Here is a 19539-nt window from a genome sequence, read left to right on the forward strand (position 1 = left end):
CTTTTGGTTAGCAGCCAAGCTGTTAACCACAGCACCATCAGGGCTCCTACATCAAGCAAGGTGGTAAAACCCATGTGAAGTTGTGTACTACAGATTATTAAGTGAATACAGGTAAGCCCATAAGTACCTTGCTTATTGGGTTATCTGTCCCTGGATGAGATTTTAGAAATCTGAGAGATTACTTCTGACTGGTGGACTTGGGAAAGGATTTGTGGAAGAGCCTGGAACCTTTGCCTGGTTTTTGAAGGAGGACATAATTTCGGGAAAGAGTTTTCGAAGCCAAGGCATCAGCCTGTGCTAAATTAAACCATGAAGGTGGGAATATAGGACAATGACAAACATTCCAGTGTGACTAGAATTCAGAAATGTAATCGGATACTGTGAGAGATAAGATTGAATAGCTGGATGGGCCCAAATCACACAGGGTTTTGAGGATTCATTTAATTTTTTTTTTTTTTTTTTTTGTGGAAAGGGTTTTATAGTGGGGTAATGCTTTATGACAATTGCTTTGGTGTTAATAAGCAGGGCTGATTGGCTGTGGGAGTAGAGAAAAATGTGGAAAGCTATTTAATCCAGGTGAATGATCCTGAACTGGGGTATAAGGGCAATGGAAATGGAGGAGAAAGACAATGTGAGAAATGAGGAAAGGAAATCAAACTTGAGAACAAGTTAGATACATGTGAGGAGTGAAGAAGGCAGCCAGGATGGTCATGGGCTCAGCGATTAGGAGGGTTGATGATCCCTTAATTAATAGAAGATTCAAGAGGAGGAGAATACAATTTTAGATAAATAGATTTGGGATAACTGGGTGGAGATGTCTAGTAGGCAGTTGGAAGTTTTGGGGTAGAGCTAGGGAATGAAGTCAGAGATGACAAAATGGTCGCAAAAGTTTTTTGCACAATGGTGACAGGTGGAACCATGAGAGCAGATGATATCCTGAGAGAGGTGCGGAAGGTATGTGTGTGTGTGTATGTGTGTGTGTGGAGAGTGGCACTGGGCCTTGGGGCTGGGTCACAGTTAGTGGATGGGAAGAGAGTTGAAGGAGTCACAGGAGCAATCAGAGCAGTAATAGAAGATCCAGCTAATACACTGCCCGATCGGTGTTAACCATTACAGAGAGGTCCAAGGGAATGAAGGGTGCAATCAGTCATGGGATCTGGTTACCATGGAGAAACTGATAATCTTTGAGGGCACACTTTCACTGAAGTCTTGATGACATAATGCAAATTTCAAAGAGTTAGTGTGTCATGGAAAAAGAAATTAAGCAAAACATGCCCATTTTCAGAATACTTTGTACATCAAACCAATAAAAAAATCCCCTAAATTTGAGAATGATTGCAACAAGGATGTGACTAAAGAGAATTTTTTTAGTAAACAACCAGCACCCCTTTTTCCCTTGAGCATTTCCTACATAAAGAGTTCCTTTAGCATAGAAATGGAGTCTTTTTCATCTTTATACCCTGCTTACCTACCCTCCTCCAAAAGAAAAACGAAAACAAAACCCAGAAAAACCAGGGTCTAGCCTCATGACTGGAGCTAAGTAGGAGCTCTCGTTGTCTGAGGTCTCACTGGGTGGATTCCCAGTATGGCCAGAACATGGGGTAGCATTTGGGGAAGGCCTATGGTAAGGGCTATGAAGAGTAGCATGTCAAGCCCATTTCTCCCCACAATCCTCACAATAAAAAAAAAAAAAATTTTTTTTTTTACAATAGCTACCATTTATTGAGTGTCATGTGCCTAGTATTCTGCTAAACTGGGCAGGAAAGTGTGGTTCTAGTCTCTATTCCTCTACCCTCACTCCACCTACCTTCCTTAACCCCCTTCCCAGCCTATCTCAGGACACAGTAACCATGTTTACATCCAGAAAATAGGTAATTCTCCCTGTCACAGTTTCAGTTGCCTCCAACTCATGGCGACCCCCTATGTGTCAGAGTAGAAATGTGCTCCATAGAGTTTTCAATGGCTGACTTTTTCAGAAGTAGAACACCAGGTCTCTCTTCCAAAGTGCCTCTGGGTGGACTCGAATCTCCAATCTTTTGGTTAGCAGTTGAACGTTTTAACTGTTTGCATTAATCTCTCTCTGGCTGCCATATTGCTCTTCTCTTCTGGCTGTCTTCCTGCCTCTTGGACTGTCTTCTCTTAGTCTTCTTTATCAGTTTTTCTTCTCTTTCCTGCTACTCACATTTGAATGTGTCCCTTGAACCCCCCTCTCCCTACACACAGTGGGTTCTTTCTGGGAGAGCTCCTCCCCACTCATGGACTTTCTAAACTCTCCTGCTCCAGCCCACTTCTTCTCTTGAGCGCCTCATCCAAGTGCCCAGTTGTAAGTGTCTGTCAAATGCCTGAAACTCAACAAGTCCAAAACTAACATCATTATCTTTCTTCCTAAATGTGTTCCTTCACCTGTGTTTCCTGTTTGCTCTCTGGCATCATTTTCCATCCCGCCGTGGACAGGATTCCTCCTTCCTGATCCCTTCCTTCATATCCATTATTCACCATCAATTAAAGATCTGGAATATTTCTAAAAATCTACCCTTAACTTGCTATTTCCACCACCACTTCCTCAATTAAGTTTCTCGCATCACTTGTGTCAACTTTTGTAGTAAGCTTTTAACTGCCTCAAGTTTCCTATAAAACCCATTTTAACCACTACCTAGTTATCTTAATGGAGTCTGAGTGGCACAATGGTTGACATGCTCAGGTGGTAACTAAAAGGTTGGCAGTTCCAGCCCACCCAGAGGTACCTTGGAAGAAAAGCCTGGTAATCCACTTCCAAAAAGTTAGCCATTAAAACCCTATGCAGCAAGTTCTACTCTTTCCAACTATAGATATTTTTACCCTGCCACTTAAAAAATATTTTTGATGACACCCGATTATATAAGATTCAAATTCCTTTGGTTGGCCTTGAAGGCCCTTTTTAATTGTTGTTAGTTGCCATCAAGTTGATTCTGACTCATAAGGCCCTGCATGTGTCAGAGTAGAACTGCTCCATAGGGTTTTCCAGGCTATAACTTTTCAAAAGTAGATTGCCAGGCCAGTCTTCTGAGGGACCTCTGGGTGAGTTTGAACCACTGACCTTTTGGCTAGTAATAGGGTGCTTAACCGTTTGCACCATCTAAGGATTTCTCCCTTTCTTTTATAAAGAAAAAAAGAATATATATATATATATATATTTTTTTTTTACCCCTCTTCTCTTCCACTTAGTCTATATTATAGCTCTTCTAGAGATGCCTCTTTGACGTTGTTCAAACTGCCTCCTCTGGTTAGAAGAACCTCGCTTCTTGCCTACTCTTGTGAAATCATACTTGTCTCCCAAGTCCCAGCTAAAATATTATCTCTTGGGTAGAATTTTTTACACCTCTGCTAAGCAGACTTAGTCTACTCCTTCTTTTGGGTTCTTATCACACTTTGTTGATACTCTCCATATTTGCCCCATTACCTGATTTTCTTCTGGTCTTCCCTACTAGCTGTGACTGCACACAGGCAGAGACTCTCAGCAACCTGCACATCCCAGCACCGAGCAAGGTGCCTGGGGTTGCAGGAAGTGATCGGGAGATGTTTGTGGAACTGAGCTGAAACCATGGAGTCCTCCTTGTTAGTTGGTGACTTTAGTGAATTGGTTCAGACACCTTTACCCCATGGATTACAGATTAGTTAAATTTGCTTATATGGCAATCATAGATCTTTCTTTCCTATGCCAGAATGCACTAGATTTTCTCAATGGTTATTACATGGGTTGATACCTTTCCTAGCAGACAACATTCTCCTTTATGCCATAACTTAGCTTTCCCCTGTTCTAGAAGTTATCCCTGAGAGGTAAATATTTTAGAAAAACAACATATTTAAAAATTCTGTTTTTGTAGACATAAAGAATGATTGTGATGGTATATAATAATGGTATATGTATTTATATCAGTATAAAACTATTAAAGAAATCTTTAGTGGTAGGGTCAGCGAGATAACTCACTTAGTGAATCATATTGTCTTTCATGTTAAATTTAAGCCAGTTCTGGATGGCAACCAGCAGGGTCATTAACAATTGGAAAATAAATTTCAGAAACAGTTCAGAGAGCTAGCTTAAAAGCCTTTGGTAGACAGAAGCTTAGCCAGACCTGTGACAGTGTGAATGGGGAGGAATCAAACCAGTGCTGAGAAAATGACATTTTAAAATCCCAGTGCAATTAAATTGTGGCAGTAGCCACATGTCCCCTGTGAATTTGATAGTGGAAATGTGGGCTGCTTGAGGGATGTGGTAGAGGCGTGACAAGCTGCTTGAACCATATTTGCAAGGCTATCATCTACATTCTGCTTTGTTTACATATAATATACTTTTTTCCCTTAAATTTTTTTTTTGTTGTTACCAAATATTAGGCTAACATATAGCCAACACTTAAGAATATTCATTTTGAAATAAAAGTGGTGAATACTGTTTAGATGCAAAGTTATGACTATTAAAAAAAAAAAAAAGCCACAACAGGGCTTTTTTCTTTTTAAACTTGGTGTATCACTGAATATGGAAAGGGAAGTAAGAAGATCCAGTCCGGATTGAAAATGGTCACAAAACAGGCTGTGGGAATACAATGCCAGGTGGAGTTCAGAGTTCCCAGGTAGGGCTAGAATGTCAGGTGTAAAAGTTGGCCTAGGTTAGAGCTATTCAAAGTTGAGCTGAAGCCCAACTACTTGCACTGAAGCCCAGGGAGGCTTTTCTGAAGTGTATGGGCAGAACTCAGCTAGTGCCACCTCTCTTGTATCCGCCACCCCTCCTTCCTGCAGGGGCTGTTGTATGCTGCTTCCTTAGAACTTGCTGCATCTCAAACCTTCATGATCCCACAAATCCTATCCTCATCATTTATAAGGTCTCAGCTATAAATACTTTCCAGAGCGCTAGCAGTAATTAGACAAGCTACTATGAAAGAGGGAGCATTATATATCAGTTAAAAACATACGCAAAACCAAAGCTCATTAGAGAAAGATAATATTCATGCAGATTTTACAAACCGTGTCTTTAGGGTGGCCCAATAAGTAGAAATATGGGGACCCATGCTTGTCACTTTTCATGCACATGGAGAGACTGGAAGGTACCATTCCTAAAGGAAGGGGAGGAACAGCCTAGGACCAATCATTAGAATTAACAGAACCAGTGACAAAGATATATTATTACTGTTAGAATCAAGATTGCTTAGTAAGTTTAGAGCAGTTGAATAAAAATAATCTAGGTAGCAAGAATAGACTTTAATAAAGCTAACCCTATCAAGCATGCAGCAAGTGAAATTAGTGAAAGACTGAACTACATGTATATTTCCAAAGTAGATTTTCCCAAAACATCAAGGGCATACTGAGGTGCTTTCTGGGAGTCACAAATGCTAATAAAATTGGAAATGATAGTTTCAGAAATCTCATAGAATTTTCTCATAATAATGGGAGATTGTAATGGTATCTGCTGTCATTTGAGAATCGGTCACAGTAATCATTTATAAATTAAAAAAAAAAACCTGAGAATAAAGAAATGTGGTGTCCTCCATGTTTATATTTATGTTTCTACATATAATAATCTCATAAAGTCTTATAGTCCCCTTTTCCTCTGACAATTTGCTTATTTATATTCAAAGTTCACAGCTGACTTGCTGGATGTAATTGCCTTCTGGTAAAGAAACAAAGCTGAAAAAAAAAAAAAAAAACAGCAATGTCTCACCTAGGCTGACTTGTCCTACTCTGCTATAGTCACCTGACTGCAGGCTGGGCTTTGACACCAAACTCTTAGTGGCTGTCTTGGTATGCATCTGTGTCAGCTCAGGGGCTACAGCTCTTCACCTACACAAGGATGGGTACTAGAGATCCTGGAATATCTAGGTCAATAATTTCCAAGTGACAAGCTGCTAAGAGATGGGGTCACTGCTCCTTGCAATGCCTGCTGCTGTGGTCTCTCAGCTCTGCATTAGTGATGTAAAAGGGGACGTGCCCATTGTCTGGCTAATGTGCTCAGACATTTTGAGGTCTGACCCCCTCTTTGTCTCTGTACACTGATGATATTCCCCATGTACGTGCTGGACTTGCTTCACCCTTGGTGCAGTGTCTACATGGCTTCCATTTACAGAATGGAATAGCACTCAGCATCAAGTTCTGATTATGCTACAGGGCATGTGTTTTTGTAGTCTGATATTATGTCTGAGGGAGGGGAGAACTAACACCTTGAAGTTGCATAAATGGAAAGTAGAACTTCATCGTGGTAAGGAAGCTAATGCTTAAAATGGATGTCAGAAGTGGAAATTAGATTTCAGGATTTATTAATTGAGTTTACCATTTAGCCCTGCCAAGATGCAAGTAATTTTGTGCAAAAATGATCAAGCTGTTTTAGCGTCACACAGAGAAGGCTCTCATTTGGCTTTAAATATGGCCTTTACTGGGCATGAAAGATACATGTGCTAGAAAGACGCATGCCCAGAAGGTCAAATAAGAGGGCCCAGAACATGGTGGAGATAAATTGCTGTGAAGGCGGGAGTAGACACTACAGTGAAATATGAAAAATGGAGGGTTGCATACTGTGCTAAGCATATTTAATGTACGTTAGGAGTATACATGTCCAGTCCTAAAACCTCAGGTCCTGACGAGGCCAGGGTTGTTATCTGTTGGAAAGTGTGCTCTGAAAAGAGCAGAGGCCTTTCTGTAGAAGCATAAAAACAGGTTATTCCTTAAATAAATGTCTGAGCCACAGTATAGTTAACAGCAGTTTTAGTCAGGGATAAGCACTTGTTTGTTGTTCTATTAAAAAAAAAATCTCAAACCCAAGTAGCACATTGAAGAACATGTGACTCTCATAGTTTATAGATTTTGCTACATTAACCGGAGCACATAATTCAAGCCTGGGTGAGGCGTTATATGATTTCAGTTGCAGGAGTCCAGTTAAAAAGAAATATTGGAAGGTCTTTGTCAAAACAGGATCTCAGGGGCAACCCTATCTTTAAGCAAGGCTGTACGTGGAGTTTACAAATAACAAAAATTGAACCTCATGGACTCACCATCTCTTCTGGCTAGAAATGAGGGCTTTAGAGAACGTTAGGTTAAAAATTCAATCCAGTGAGTTATTTGACTAGGGAATACCATGACAGGGCAGGAGGCACCATCATCATGGAAGGGATACTTTAGAGACTTGATGTTTGCTTATTTTGGCAGTTGGCTGGACCTACCCAAGAATTTGTCTTAAGGTATTGGACTCTTCTTTGAGCAGCTGAATCACAGGGTTTTATTGGCAAACTCTTTTTTCATTAGGGATCAAAATCCTCCCTGCAACATCTCTAGTCAGACAAGAGAAAATCAGACAGTAGGGAAAACAGCCTTGACATTCAGCACCAGCTTCAAAAAGGGTCTAGTTGAGAGGTTAGAAAGCTAATCTTGAGTCAACACTCTCTTGCTACATACCACAGGGTCAAACTGTCTACAGTGAGGAGGGTGGGAACTAAGCCCAGATTGTCAAAAAGTCAAAAAGATGGAAAATGGGAAGAAAATGGAGATGTGTCCTTTCTTTCTCTACGTTTCAATGGCGCAAGTCTTGGAAAGGAGAGTGATTCTGGCTGAAGTCCTCTACTCAAAGTAGTAAAAAGCCAACGGGACATAAAGAGGGCAGTAATAGTCAAAACTTCTTATGGGCTAGAGGAGATAAATGCAGCAATCTGCAGGGCATGGGAATTCCCTGGAATGGCACTTAAAATAGAGAGTTTTGGGCCAGATCACTCAATCGGAAGATCCAGAGTTAGAGGGAGTGCAGGCATCTGTTTATTAAAAGCCTGAGTCGCTGTTCTAGGACTATCCCCTGTGTGTGTGTGTGTGTGTGTGTGTGTGTGTGTGTGTGTGTGTGTATGAGAGGGGAGGAGAAGAAGAAGAAGGAGGAGGAGGAAAAAGGAAGAGAGAAAGGGAGGGAGGGAGGGAGAGATAAAAGGAGGGAGGGAGATGAAAGTGGGGGTGGGACAGAAAGAGGTAGACTTCTGACCCCTGTTGAGGAATGTTATTTTTTTTTCTCCCCTTATTCATAATATGATTTTCTAAGTCTGCATATTTCTTATGTCCATGATCCTAGCCCCTTCCCTCTTGTAAAAAAACATTCTCCATAATTTGCAACTTCTCTGAGGTCAGGTCCAATGCTCTTACAATATTCAGCAGTATTTCTTATAAGAAAGTGCCTTTCCCCTTCCTGGACTCTTCTAGAAAGCAGCCTTCTTGCAGGAGAGCTCGGCTTCATGTTGGGGGAAGAAACGGAATGTTCTACAGAGAGCCTAAGATATGACTCTCCAAGACTGGCTCACTGGAGGACCTGGAGTTTTTAGGTTTCCAAGATGCAGATGGGAGTGCTTCTCAGTGGGGTCTGGGAATGATATCTCTTCATTCACTCATTCCTCCAACAACTTAAGCTTTTGGGAATTGAGGGAGACTGGACCTCAGGGAACTAAATGGGTTCTTCCTGGAAGATTTCTTGGTTACCATGTCGACTAATATTTTATCTGAGTCTTGAGTACCTAACAAGTGAGAACTTGAGGGGGGCACTTAAATAATTTTAAAGAAAAAAAAAATTCACATCAAAAATTATGTAAGACTATCTACAAAGAAGGAATATTATTACAGTCCCTGGATTTCACCTTTATCCTGCATACACTTAAAATAATTAATGAGGTTTTGGCTGACCAGTGGGGAAAGGAATTTCAGAGCTGTGTGCCTCTGGCTCCATAAAACAAGAATGCATTACAGGTTTTATGGTTAGAGAATTTCCTGGGGTTGCCACAACATTTTGAATCGTCGAGAGCCATTAGCCAGGAAGAGGGTCCCTATTCTATGCCTGATGCAGCCCAGGGTTCTGCCAGACAACCTGCCCTCCTCCCTGTGCTTTATCATTTTCTCTTACTCAGTGGAAGGTTGTCTTGAGTGATTTGTAGAACTTCTCATGGGAAAGGAAGATATGCTCAACCATGAATGTCAAAAGCTGAAATTAAGTTTCAGAATTTATTATTGAGGCAAGCCGCCTTTTGCCCTATTAAAAATGCAGGTGAATTAGTGCAAAGGCTATGGAACCATTTAAAGTTCTCACCAACGTGGTCTCTGAGCAAGAGGTTTTGGCAGCGGAGACTCTCCCTTTGCCTTTTATTGTTAGATTATATCAGTACACCTGAGAAAGCCCCAGGATATGAGCTTATACTGGTCCAGGTTGTCCTATGTGGCTGGTAGCCACAAGAGGGGAAGATTAATGATGATTAGCAAATTTGTTACATGATATTTTTGCTTAATAATTTGGAATTTAGAATATTTCAGACAAGGTCTAAGCAGAGATTTACCCATATTCTGGGTACATCCTTTCTTCAGGAAAAGTACAAATTATTAGTACGAATATCACAAAGGGAATGCTTAACAAACCTAAGAAGCCAAGTGCTTTTCAAGTGTCCTTAACCCTCCAGAGGTACTTAGGAAATTCTAAGAATCATTAATAAAACCCATTTTAGCCTTTTCATTGGAGCAGAGCCTTTGAGACTGTTTCATCAGTCATCACTGCTAGAATCCCTTGTTAAATGCATCCTCATGATTAAATTGTGGGCTGACTGAGGGCTAGGACTCTGTCTTAACTTCAGTGCCTGCAAAGTGCCTTGTGCATAGCACATGCTCAGTAAATCCTGCCTGAAAAACATATTTCTCTTTTGTTTTACTTCGATCAAATTCAAACAGCAAATATTACCAGGGGCAATGCTCCACATTGGTCCAAACTGCTTGCTTTGGGGATTTTTATTCAGCGGTACCTCTATTTACCCCATCACAGCCTGCCCTGGCTCTGTGGCTCAGTTTATAAATCAAGTGTGCACTGATGTTGTGTTCCTGGAATACTAATGAAGGACACCTGTTATTTCAAGGCAGGGAGCTAATTTGTATAATTCATTCCTGGGCAGTTGTAAAATCATGATGCATGTTCTCTTTTCTCTTAAGCTTCTTAGATTTAATCTGAATAGCAACAACCAGTTTTAAGCAGGGCACTATTTTGGGGGCATCATCTTTTGATTCTTTTCTCAGGATGGTGGAGAGAAGTTTCCTTATTCCCGCTAGTTGTTGAGAGGTGTGTCGAGGGGTGGGGGCTCATGCTTTCCACTGAGTTTATAATCAGCACGTGCTCATCCTGAGGGCCCGAGTACAGTTGAAGTACCTATCTCCTGAGCATCCCTTTCAAGGACTTAACTATAAAAGCAACTTCTCCTCTGTAGCCCTTATCACTTTCCGACTCCCCTTGCAGAGCCGTTCAGCAATCTCTGTGCAGTCGCTGCTTCAGTGGCCGCGTGTGCTGACTGATGCCTCTGAATAGGCTGAGGTGCCGTCTGGTGATTAGTCTGATGTAATTACAGATCACATATTTGCGGCATATTTACTCCTTTCCGCAGCTCACTTGGATTCACACTGATTTTGTTTAGTCAATAATCTGACAGATTGCCCTTGGTATTTTTTTCTTCCTATTGTACCTGAACTTATCTCTCTGTCACAGATCACCTTAAAAACTCAGGGCAGCAGTTTCATATTTCTCTTGACTAAGATCAGCTTTTCCTTGATGTGTCCAAAAGTCCAGATAAGGGTCTTGCTTCAAAGCTGTTCTGAATTCTGAATTCTGTTGGTATCAGATGGAGGGCTGATGCCAACAGGGATATCACTTATAACCCTTCCACAGACAGCTAGTTGCCCACTAATCCCCTCATCTGCAAAGTTCACTCTTCCAAGTTAAGTCTGAGTGTTTCCCTAACAGGCTGATGTATGTCTCCTATGGATTCTGATAACCTATAACGATCTTTTAAGCATGGATTTTATGCCAAGTTTAGGACCTTAAAATCAAAAGGCTCACGGAGGAAACAAACACAGGATTATATTCCTGTTTGACATAAAATTCAGTTTTCCTGAGATTAGGGTGCATTTGGACAAAGTAGATTATATTCTTAGTTCTATGTTCTGGTAAGTTCAAATTTTCTCTCGTTATTGTTATTTCTCTCATGTCAATTTTATTAAAATACACCCTGCTTTATAATGCAGTGGTTAAGAGCTCAGCTGCTAACCAAAAGGTCGGCATTTCAAATCCACCAGCCACTTCTTGGAAACTCTATGAGGCAATGGGTTTGGTTTTTGCTTTTTTATCCTGAATAAAACATTCCTTTTCATGATATAGTCTTTTTAACTGATGCTGGAGGAATGATGGTGTTCCTTAGCTGTGGGCATGCCTTGTAATTTGGGGTCATTTGGCCAGTCCCTGAATGTGGCCACTGCTTTGGCTTGTCCCTGGTGCAGAAGAGAGTTTACATAGCAGGCCTGACTCTTCTCTTCAGAAAGTCCTGCTTGCAAGGCTGGCTGGCTTCTGGAAATGTGGTTGGTAAATAGTCCCCTACGCTTATAAAACTTTACCTAAATGATAAGGGTGCCTCACTGTTCCTAAACTGTTTGTACAAACCAGGTGGTTTATGCTGAACACCTGCTTTCCTTCTTGGTATCTGGAATTTTGGTAGATGCTAGGCAAAGGGTGCCTGCGGGACCAGACCCCAGTGAAAACCTTGGGTGCTGAGTCTCTAGTGGGCTCTCTGGGTAGAAACACTGCACATATGTTGCTGCATTTTTGCTTCTAGGGAAGAGTGTACTCTGGGAGGGAGAGAGCACAAAGAAGCCTGTATCTGGATTCCTCCAGACGCTGCCTCTGTCTTTTCCTATTATGATCCTGCTGTGTACCCTTACTATGTTGCTGTAGTAACTCTTAGCTATAAAAAAAAAAAAAAAAAAAAAATTTTTTTTTTTTTTTATGAGTACATATGCTGTGTCCGTGAGTCCTTTTAGCAAATCTCTGAACATGGGGCCGATCTTGGAAACCCTTGAGACATCTCCCCTCATTAGTCTCTCTGAGATTGTAGAAATATCATTTCATGGTGTTATTCTCTACCATGCCAATCTGATCCCAAACCTTCTTGGTTTCTCAAGTACAATTGTGCATCCTTCAGCTTAGATTTTCTTGAAGAACTAATATTTACTTAGTTTGTGATGATTCTTTTACTCCCCTAAAGGAGATTTCTCTATTCTATAATATTCTGTCTTCGTAACATATTTTTAAAGTTATTATATAGTCAAAATTATGGCAGTCTAACATCAAAAGTAGCTGATGATCTAATATTACCTCTAAATATGGATTTAATGATACATTTTGGAAGAATATAAGGCATTTTATACTATTATGTCTATAGTTAATATTGATGTTTGACTCCTTAAGAGTGTGCCCAGATATTTAGCTGACTCTCTGTGTTGGTTATTGCTTTTATTTATTTTTTATTGTACTTGAGGTGAAGATTTACAGAGAAAACTAGTTTCTCATTAAATAATTAATGCACATATTGTTTTGTGACATTGGTTGCAAACCCCAGAACATATCAACAGTCTCCCCTTCTTGACCTTGGGTTCCCCATTACCAGCTTTCCTGTCCCCTCCTGCCTTCTTGTCCTTACCACTGGGCTGGTGTGCCTATTTAGTCTCGTTTTGTTTTATGGGTTTGTCTATGTGTTGGTTATTTTTATAATTTAACCAGATATTTTTGGATAATGTTAAGAATTAATGGAATATTGTTGACATGATCTTGAATTTTTGTCTTGTTTACAAATATCATTTTATTTTTTCCTAAAGATGATTTGAGGTGGCTTCACACTTTTTTCACACTTATGCACTACAGTTTGAGTTATTCCACAGGTTGGTCAGTAAAAGTTCTAACCACTCACTATAGACTAGCAGCTGGCATGGTGGATGCTGAAAATATGGACCAAGTAGTAATTCTACAAAAGAATAAAAATCCCAGGATAACCATGTTGTTCAGATGAACTTTTCTAAAGATTAACTTGTTAGAACAATAAAAAAATATTAACTCTACGAAAATTCCTTGGTATAGATAACAGGTCTTGCTATGGAGTGAAATATAGCTTTAAAATGAGGTTTTTTTTTTTTTTTTTTTAGAAGTGATAGAGTCTTACAGCTCACTTTGACATTATTTAATCAGTTAATGCTCTAAGCTTTTCTATTCCAAGAGTTCAGATTCTTTACAAAGGGATTAATGCAGGTGCCAAATTTACTTATTTAGCAGGATCAGGCTTGTGCTGATTGCTAATATTAATATTTAAAACTATGTCATTAGATCCAAGCACTAGGGTAGGAACTGGGATAACATATTTCCTCGGGCATAAAGCCAGTCCTATGGAACCTTTGGGATGCTTTCTGACTCTTAACATGAGGGCATGCTAGCCCTTTGTGTTGGCTTTGGGGTATGCACAAGACACTGGAACATAATGTATTTAAAGGCCTTTGAATTCAGATATTTCAACTGAACTCAGAACTGCATCAACCTTGCTAAATAAGGAGATATTAATCAATTATTTAGCTAACTTAGACAAAAAGCATAATTTGAGTGAAAAAAGTACCCTTTAGAAATTTTTTTGGTAGGAAGGAGAGGGGTTGAAGTGGGCTCAGTTTTTCCAGATCTTCAGTTTACATTTAATCTGTGCTAACTATTCAGAGCAGCAGTTAGATCCCATTTCCAAAGGTGAATGGGTATTATCTGGGCTACTCTTCACCGATCATTGCTAGATGGTGCAAATGGTAATGCACTTGGCTGCTAACCAAAAGGCTGACAGTTGCAGACTACCCAGAGGTGCCTTGGAAGAAAGGCCTGGTGATCTACTTCCAAAAACAAAACCAAAGAAAACAAAAAACAAACAAACCCAAACCATGTGGAGCACAGTTGCACTCTGACACACATGGTGTCACTATGAGTCGAAATTGTCTCAGTGGCAACTGTTTTTTTTTTTTACTTTCCACTGACTTCCGTCTATCTGTCTGTCTTCCTTTCAGTCTCTGGGACTGTTTAAACATTAGCTCGGGTTTTGATGCTTTTTATGTAATGACCACCCAGTAGTTTCTGATACGTGAGAGCTATGCTATCAGTGGTGTCAGAAATGGGCTGTTGGGAGATAATACCTTTAAAAACTTCCGAAGGCAAATCTATGAATTAAAAGGCACTTTAAAGCTTTCCTCAAAAATCTTCAGATACAAAACGAAGGAATGAATTTCTGGAATAATCCCTAAATACCAAGGAAATGCAGCTATTGCATGAACTGCCATGAACTGAAGTTTATGTTTTAATGTTTACACCCTGAGGATTTGTTCTGATTTGGCCTTTGTCCCCATTTACAAATCCTAAGAGACAATCTGACACGTGCAAAATTTTAGGTAATAATTGATACGTTACTGTGGACTCAAATGAACAGAGAACTGTCAGTCAAATTACAGAAGTTCTAATCTGTCAGTGGTGGCTGGATCTCCCAGCACACTCAGAGATGCCCTGAAAGGCCCTGCATTTGACACTGTACACATTTCCTAACTGAGGGAGCAAAAGAGATACCTTTATATATCTTTAACTTAAACATATATCTGTGTATATTTGTCTATAGATAGTTAAATATATATTTCAATAGAAACAGAAAACTGATGTAGTTGTATAAATAAGCATAGGCATTTACAGTACATAGAAGTAACACACTTAAGGTGAATCAAAACGTGAAACGTACCATACTCTGGGACCTGTCCTGTTCCGCGCTTTAGCAGTAGCCTCACTCTTCTTCCTCCAGATTTGATGAGCTCTATTGCTCTGGCATGTGTCATGTCCCTTGTGCTTTCCCCATTGATTTCAATGATTTGATCTCCTACCTGTAAATTAAAAAAAAAAAAAGCAAGTCAAAGATGATTTTACTCAAGTTGCATTTCCAACAGATTAAAAAAATATTCCCTAGCTTACTCCACTACCTGTATGTCAGTTTGTTGTACTGTGGTGGCTTACGTGTTGCTGAGATACTAGAATCTACGTTACAGGTGTTCCAAATACCAGTAGGGCCACCCGTGGTGGACAGGTTTCACTGGAGCTTCCAGACTAAAAGGAAGAAAGGCCTGGTGATCTGCTTCTGAAAATTAGCCAATGAAAACCCTGTGGATCATAACAGGAGTTGCTTGCTTTGGGCATGTCATCTAGAGGGATTGATCACTGGAGAAGGGTATCAAGTTTGGTGAAGCAGAGGGCCAACAAGGACAAGGCAGGCCTTCAGTGAGATAAAAAAAAAAAGTGAGATAGATAGGCACAATACCCACTACCATGGACTCAAACATGCTGGTGATCATGAGGATGAAACGGGACCAGGTAACGTTTCATTCTGTTGTATATAAGGTCACTGTGAGTCGGAGCCAACTCAATGGCACACATCTTTATCTATCTGTCTGTCTGTTGGTTTGTCTGTTGGTCTGTCTATCCACCTATCTACCTACCTACCTACCTGTCATGTATCTTACCAGTTTCCAGACACCATCTAAACAATTTGGTTACAGCCCACTGCTTCTTATTTGAGGCTAAACCAATCCTTGGCTATATCCTGAATCTGAACACCAAACTTTGTTTACCTTTATAGACATTTAAATGTCAGACCAGGAAGTTTGTGGTGACCTGTCACTTACATTCAGCTTATAACCTAGCTAGCATTTTTTTTTTTTTAAATCAGAGAATATGTCTGATTCTACAATTCAAAATAACCTGGCATCTTTGCCTTGTATCAATAAGTAAATATTTTAAAGCTTCTTCATTGAACACAATATCAACTTTGGGCTTCGTGCAACATCTAATTCAGCATATTGGAGACAGTGACTAGTTTTTGTGCTTCTCTGAGAAATTTTGTTGTGCATCATTTAAATTTCCCTTGGTGCTATTGTGATATTGCCTTCTTTTTAAACAGTGGTTGATATTCAAGTTTGATGATGAGTTTTCTATCACAGTCCCTTGAATTAAAAATGAGATTCTCCATTCTCCACACAAGACTAATGCCCTTGCTAAATCTTTGCCATGCTCACACCTGACTGCCAGAAGCTGGTGAAGCAATCTCTCCTGAATTGTCAGAAATGCCTGGGTTCCATAAACAACTCCCATTTAGCTGTTGTTAGTAGATATTTGAAGCCAAAAGAGGTGCAATCATGAGCACATTATATAACTCCCACAGTACCATTACCATCAGGAAACTTTGAATTAAAATATGTTTCATTTCAGTGCAAGTCACTTATGACAGATTGGCCAGGAAAAATAAAATGAGTTGATCTGCAAAAATGCTGTTTTAGTTGGGTTCCTTAAACAAAGTTGATCTCAGCCTAAACTCTATAATGCAGACAGAACTGCAGATTGCTCTCTACAGCAGAGCACTGTCATGGTGCATTCAGGGAAGCCAGCTTGGGACTGCAGGCTGGGCAAGATCACGAACAAAAAGCTGGTACCACAATGGCAACTCATTGTGGTTGAGTTGATTCAAACTTACAACGACCCTACAGGACAGAGCAGAATTGCGCCATAGGGTTTCCAAGGCTGTAAATCTTTACAGAAACAGAATGCCACATCCTTCTCCTGTGGAGTGGCTGGTGGGTTTGAACTGCCAACCTTTTGGATAGCAGCAGAGCGTTAACCACTGTGCCATCAGAACTCCTATCACAATGGCAAGAGGACATTGATATAAGACCTCCAAACCAAAACCCACTGCCGTTGAGTAGATTCTGACTCATAGTGATCCCATAGGGTTTCCAAGGCTGCAAATCTCTACGAAAGCAGACTGCCACATCTTTTTCCTGCAGATCCACTGGTGGTTTCAAACCACTAACCTTTTGGCTAGTGGTCAATTGTTTTAACCACTGCACTACCACAGGTCCTAAAATAAGACCTCAGCCACCATCAAAGTGGGAGAAGTGGCATGTTTAGGGGATGTCTCTACCTAATAAAGATTCTGTAAGGAGTCAGACTTCCAATGGAATGGAGGTAAAGACTTCCTTCTGGCACTCACTCAGTGAACTTTGGAAGTATGGTTTTGGGGCAGTGGAAGAAGTTGGCCTTGCTAGTATAACTTCCACATTCCACAGGACAGCCAGAAAAGACAGCGCTAAATTAATTTGTTTCAAGGTCAATGTTTGCAACGCCTTTCCTCAGGTTTCCTTAATTATTTCCTTTCCTGTGAGGCAATAGGCATCGCCTGAAGTTGAGTACCTTGCCTGAGGCCCCGTATCTAAGCCACTGCCAGAAGTGGGACCAATTATTCCTCCCCTAGCAGTCCCAAATCATGACTGAAACCTCATGGCACAGTATTAAATTGTAAAAGTAAAACAAGAGTTCCAAAGAAGTCATAGAGAAAGTCTTATTCCTGGCCAGATTCTCGTCTGAGTGTCAGACTCACATACCTAACCCAGTTGTTTACTGAACATCTTCACTTGGGTGTCCAACAGGCGACTCCAACTCAACATCAGCCAACTGGGCTTATTATCTTCCTCTCAAAGCAGATTTTCTCTTCATTCCTAATTTAATTAAAGGCACCTCCTTTCAACCTACACAGAAACCAGGGGATCATTCTGGACTCCTCTTTATTTCCTCATTTCTTTGCATCTGTCCTTGCTCTCATATGCATTCCCATTGCTAACTAGCTCAATTCAGGCCTTTATCTGAACTATCCCAAATCTCGCCCCCTAGCAATCTTTTCTCCTCATTGTCACCAGAGTCATTCTTCTAAGACAACTTTTAATGTCTTATTGAATTGTGTCCCCCAAAAACATGTGTTGTAAATCCTAATCCCTTTATATGTGGATATCATTCCATCTGGGAATAGGGTTTTCTTTGCTGTGTTAATGAGGCTATATCACTGTAGGGTGTGTCTTAAATCTATCACATTTCAGACATAAAAAGGGCAGATTAGGCATAGAGAAGAGAAGGAAGCACAAGCTGAGGGGAAGAAACATGCCACATGAAGGGTTGCCAAGGAACAAAGGAATAGAAGCTGAAAAGAAACAAGGACCTTCCCCCAGAGCTGACAGAGAAAGTCTTCCCCTAGAGTCGGTGCCCTGAATTTGGACTTCTGGCCTCCTAAACTATAAGCAAATAAATTTCTGTTTGTTAAAGCCACCTACTTGTGTCGAGCTCTTAACCATTACAGCGCCAGAGCTGTATTTCTGTTATAGCAGCACTGAGAAACTAAGCACATAAAGCTGATGTAAAGCTGTTCAGAGGCCCCCCACCACCTGCATGAGATGGTCCAGACTTCTCTGTGTGGCTTATATGTTATTTCCTGGCTCCCTCCATCTAATCCCTGCAAAGTACCCACACGGATCCTTTGCCTCAAATGTATCAAGCCTACTGGGGTACCCAGGCCCTGCCACATGCCACTTCTCCCTTTGTCTTCTTTTCCCCATAAACCTGGTAATTTCCTGCTTTTTTCTCAAGGCCAGCCTAAGCATCTTCTCCTCTGCGACACCTTCCTTGACCCTGCTGGTTTCCCAGGCAGAGGTGTCCCATCCCTGTTCATCCATCATCGGATCCACTCCATTATTTATCACACCTTATTACTGATTTATGTTTCTCTGTCTTTTGTCCTTGACTTCAAGCTGCTTCATTCAGCAAACACTTTCTGAGCACCTGTTACGTACCAGGCAGTCCACTGGGGATACAGACATAGATAAATGGCATGGTGTCTGTCTACAAAAACTTTCAGTCCAGTTGGGAAGAAAGTGGGCAAATAGGACAATTACTATATGTCACTGATATATACCCTTTCTATGACAGAAATATTCACAAAATGGTATGGGCCACCAGATAGAGAGTCTGTGGCTTTATTTGGGTTAAGGAGATGTCGTATTTAGGAAATTGACACGGAAGGAACTAAAATTAACATGAATTCTGTGTACGTAGTTTTTCCTACGGAATAAATACTTTTATCTGTGGTCACCTTGGGGCAACTAACAACCTTAATGCAATGTCTTAGGAGTAAGGTGGAGTGAGATAAGACTGCTGTGTCTTGGTATAACTGAACAAGTTCTGCGCTGCTACAGAGCTCATACTTCATGGCAGATTTTTCTTTAACAAAATTATTACCTAATCCTTGAATTTTCTGTGCAGGTAACACTTTGCCCTCTTCTTATTGGAAGGCCAAGGCAAATAAAGGCAAAAGTTTCAGTATTTCTTAAGTAGTTAATAGTTCAGGTTGCAGGAAGAAATTTAAACTCTGTTTTGTATGCATTTTTGTAGCCAAGTTGTGTACATAGAAAGTATTTGGTTTGACTCAATGAAATCTTAATGAGAATTTGATTAAATCCTGAGTTTATTTCAGCCCTGAGTCATGGCAAAGAGAGCAGTGGCATGTGGCAGGGCCTGGACGCCACAGTCAGCTTGATGCATTTGGGGCAAAGAATCAGTGTGGGTACTTTGTAGGGATGAGGTGGAGGGAGCCAGGAAATAAAATGTAAGCCACATGGAGAAGTCTGGACCTTCTCATGCAGGTGGTGGTGTAGGGGAGGGGGAGGTGGGAGAGGTGGGGGTTACTCAAACATCTCTACAAAGATGCTTAGCTGGCTGTAATCAGTTTATTGCCCTCATACTACTACTGTACCACAAGACTATTTTGCACGATTATATATGACTGAAATGATCCTCAATTATAATTAGGTATGAGA

The 19539-nt window shown here is 40.6% G+C and overlaps 1 protein-coding gene across 2 annotated transcripts in view; it reads right to left on the reverse strand.

The window, feature by feature from the left end:
- The window catches only part of MAGI2 (membrane associated guanylate kinase, WW and PDZ domain containing 2), a 1497921-nt gene that overhangs the window by 38796 nt on the left and 1439586 nt on the right, over nt 1-19539 (reverse strand). For both annotated transcript variants that reach the window (XM_049894296.1, XM_049894295.1), the window contains one exon: nt 14595-14733. In XM_049894296.1, coding sequence (XP_049750253.1) covers nt 14595-14733 — 139 coding nt within the window. The remainder of the gene's footprint in view (nt 1-14594; nt 14734-19539) is intronic.

The sequence above is a fragment of the Elephas maximus genome, chromosome 8 (genome assembly GCF_024166365.1).
Source record: "Elephas maximus indicus isolate mEleMax1 chromosome 8, mEleMax1 primary haplotype, whole genome shotgun sequence".
In the NCBI taxonomy this organism is placed as follows: domain Eukaryota; kingdom Metazoa; phylum Chordata; class Mammalia; order Proboscidea; family Elephantidae; genus Elephas; species Elephas maximus.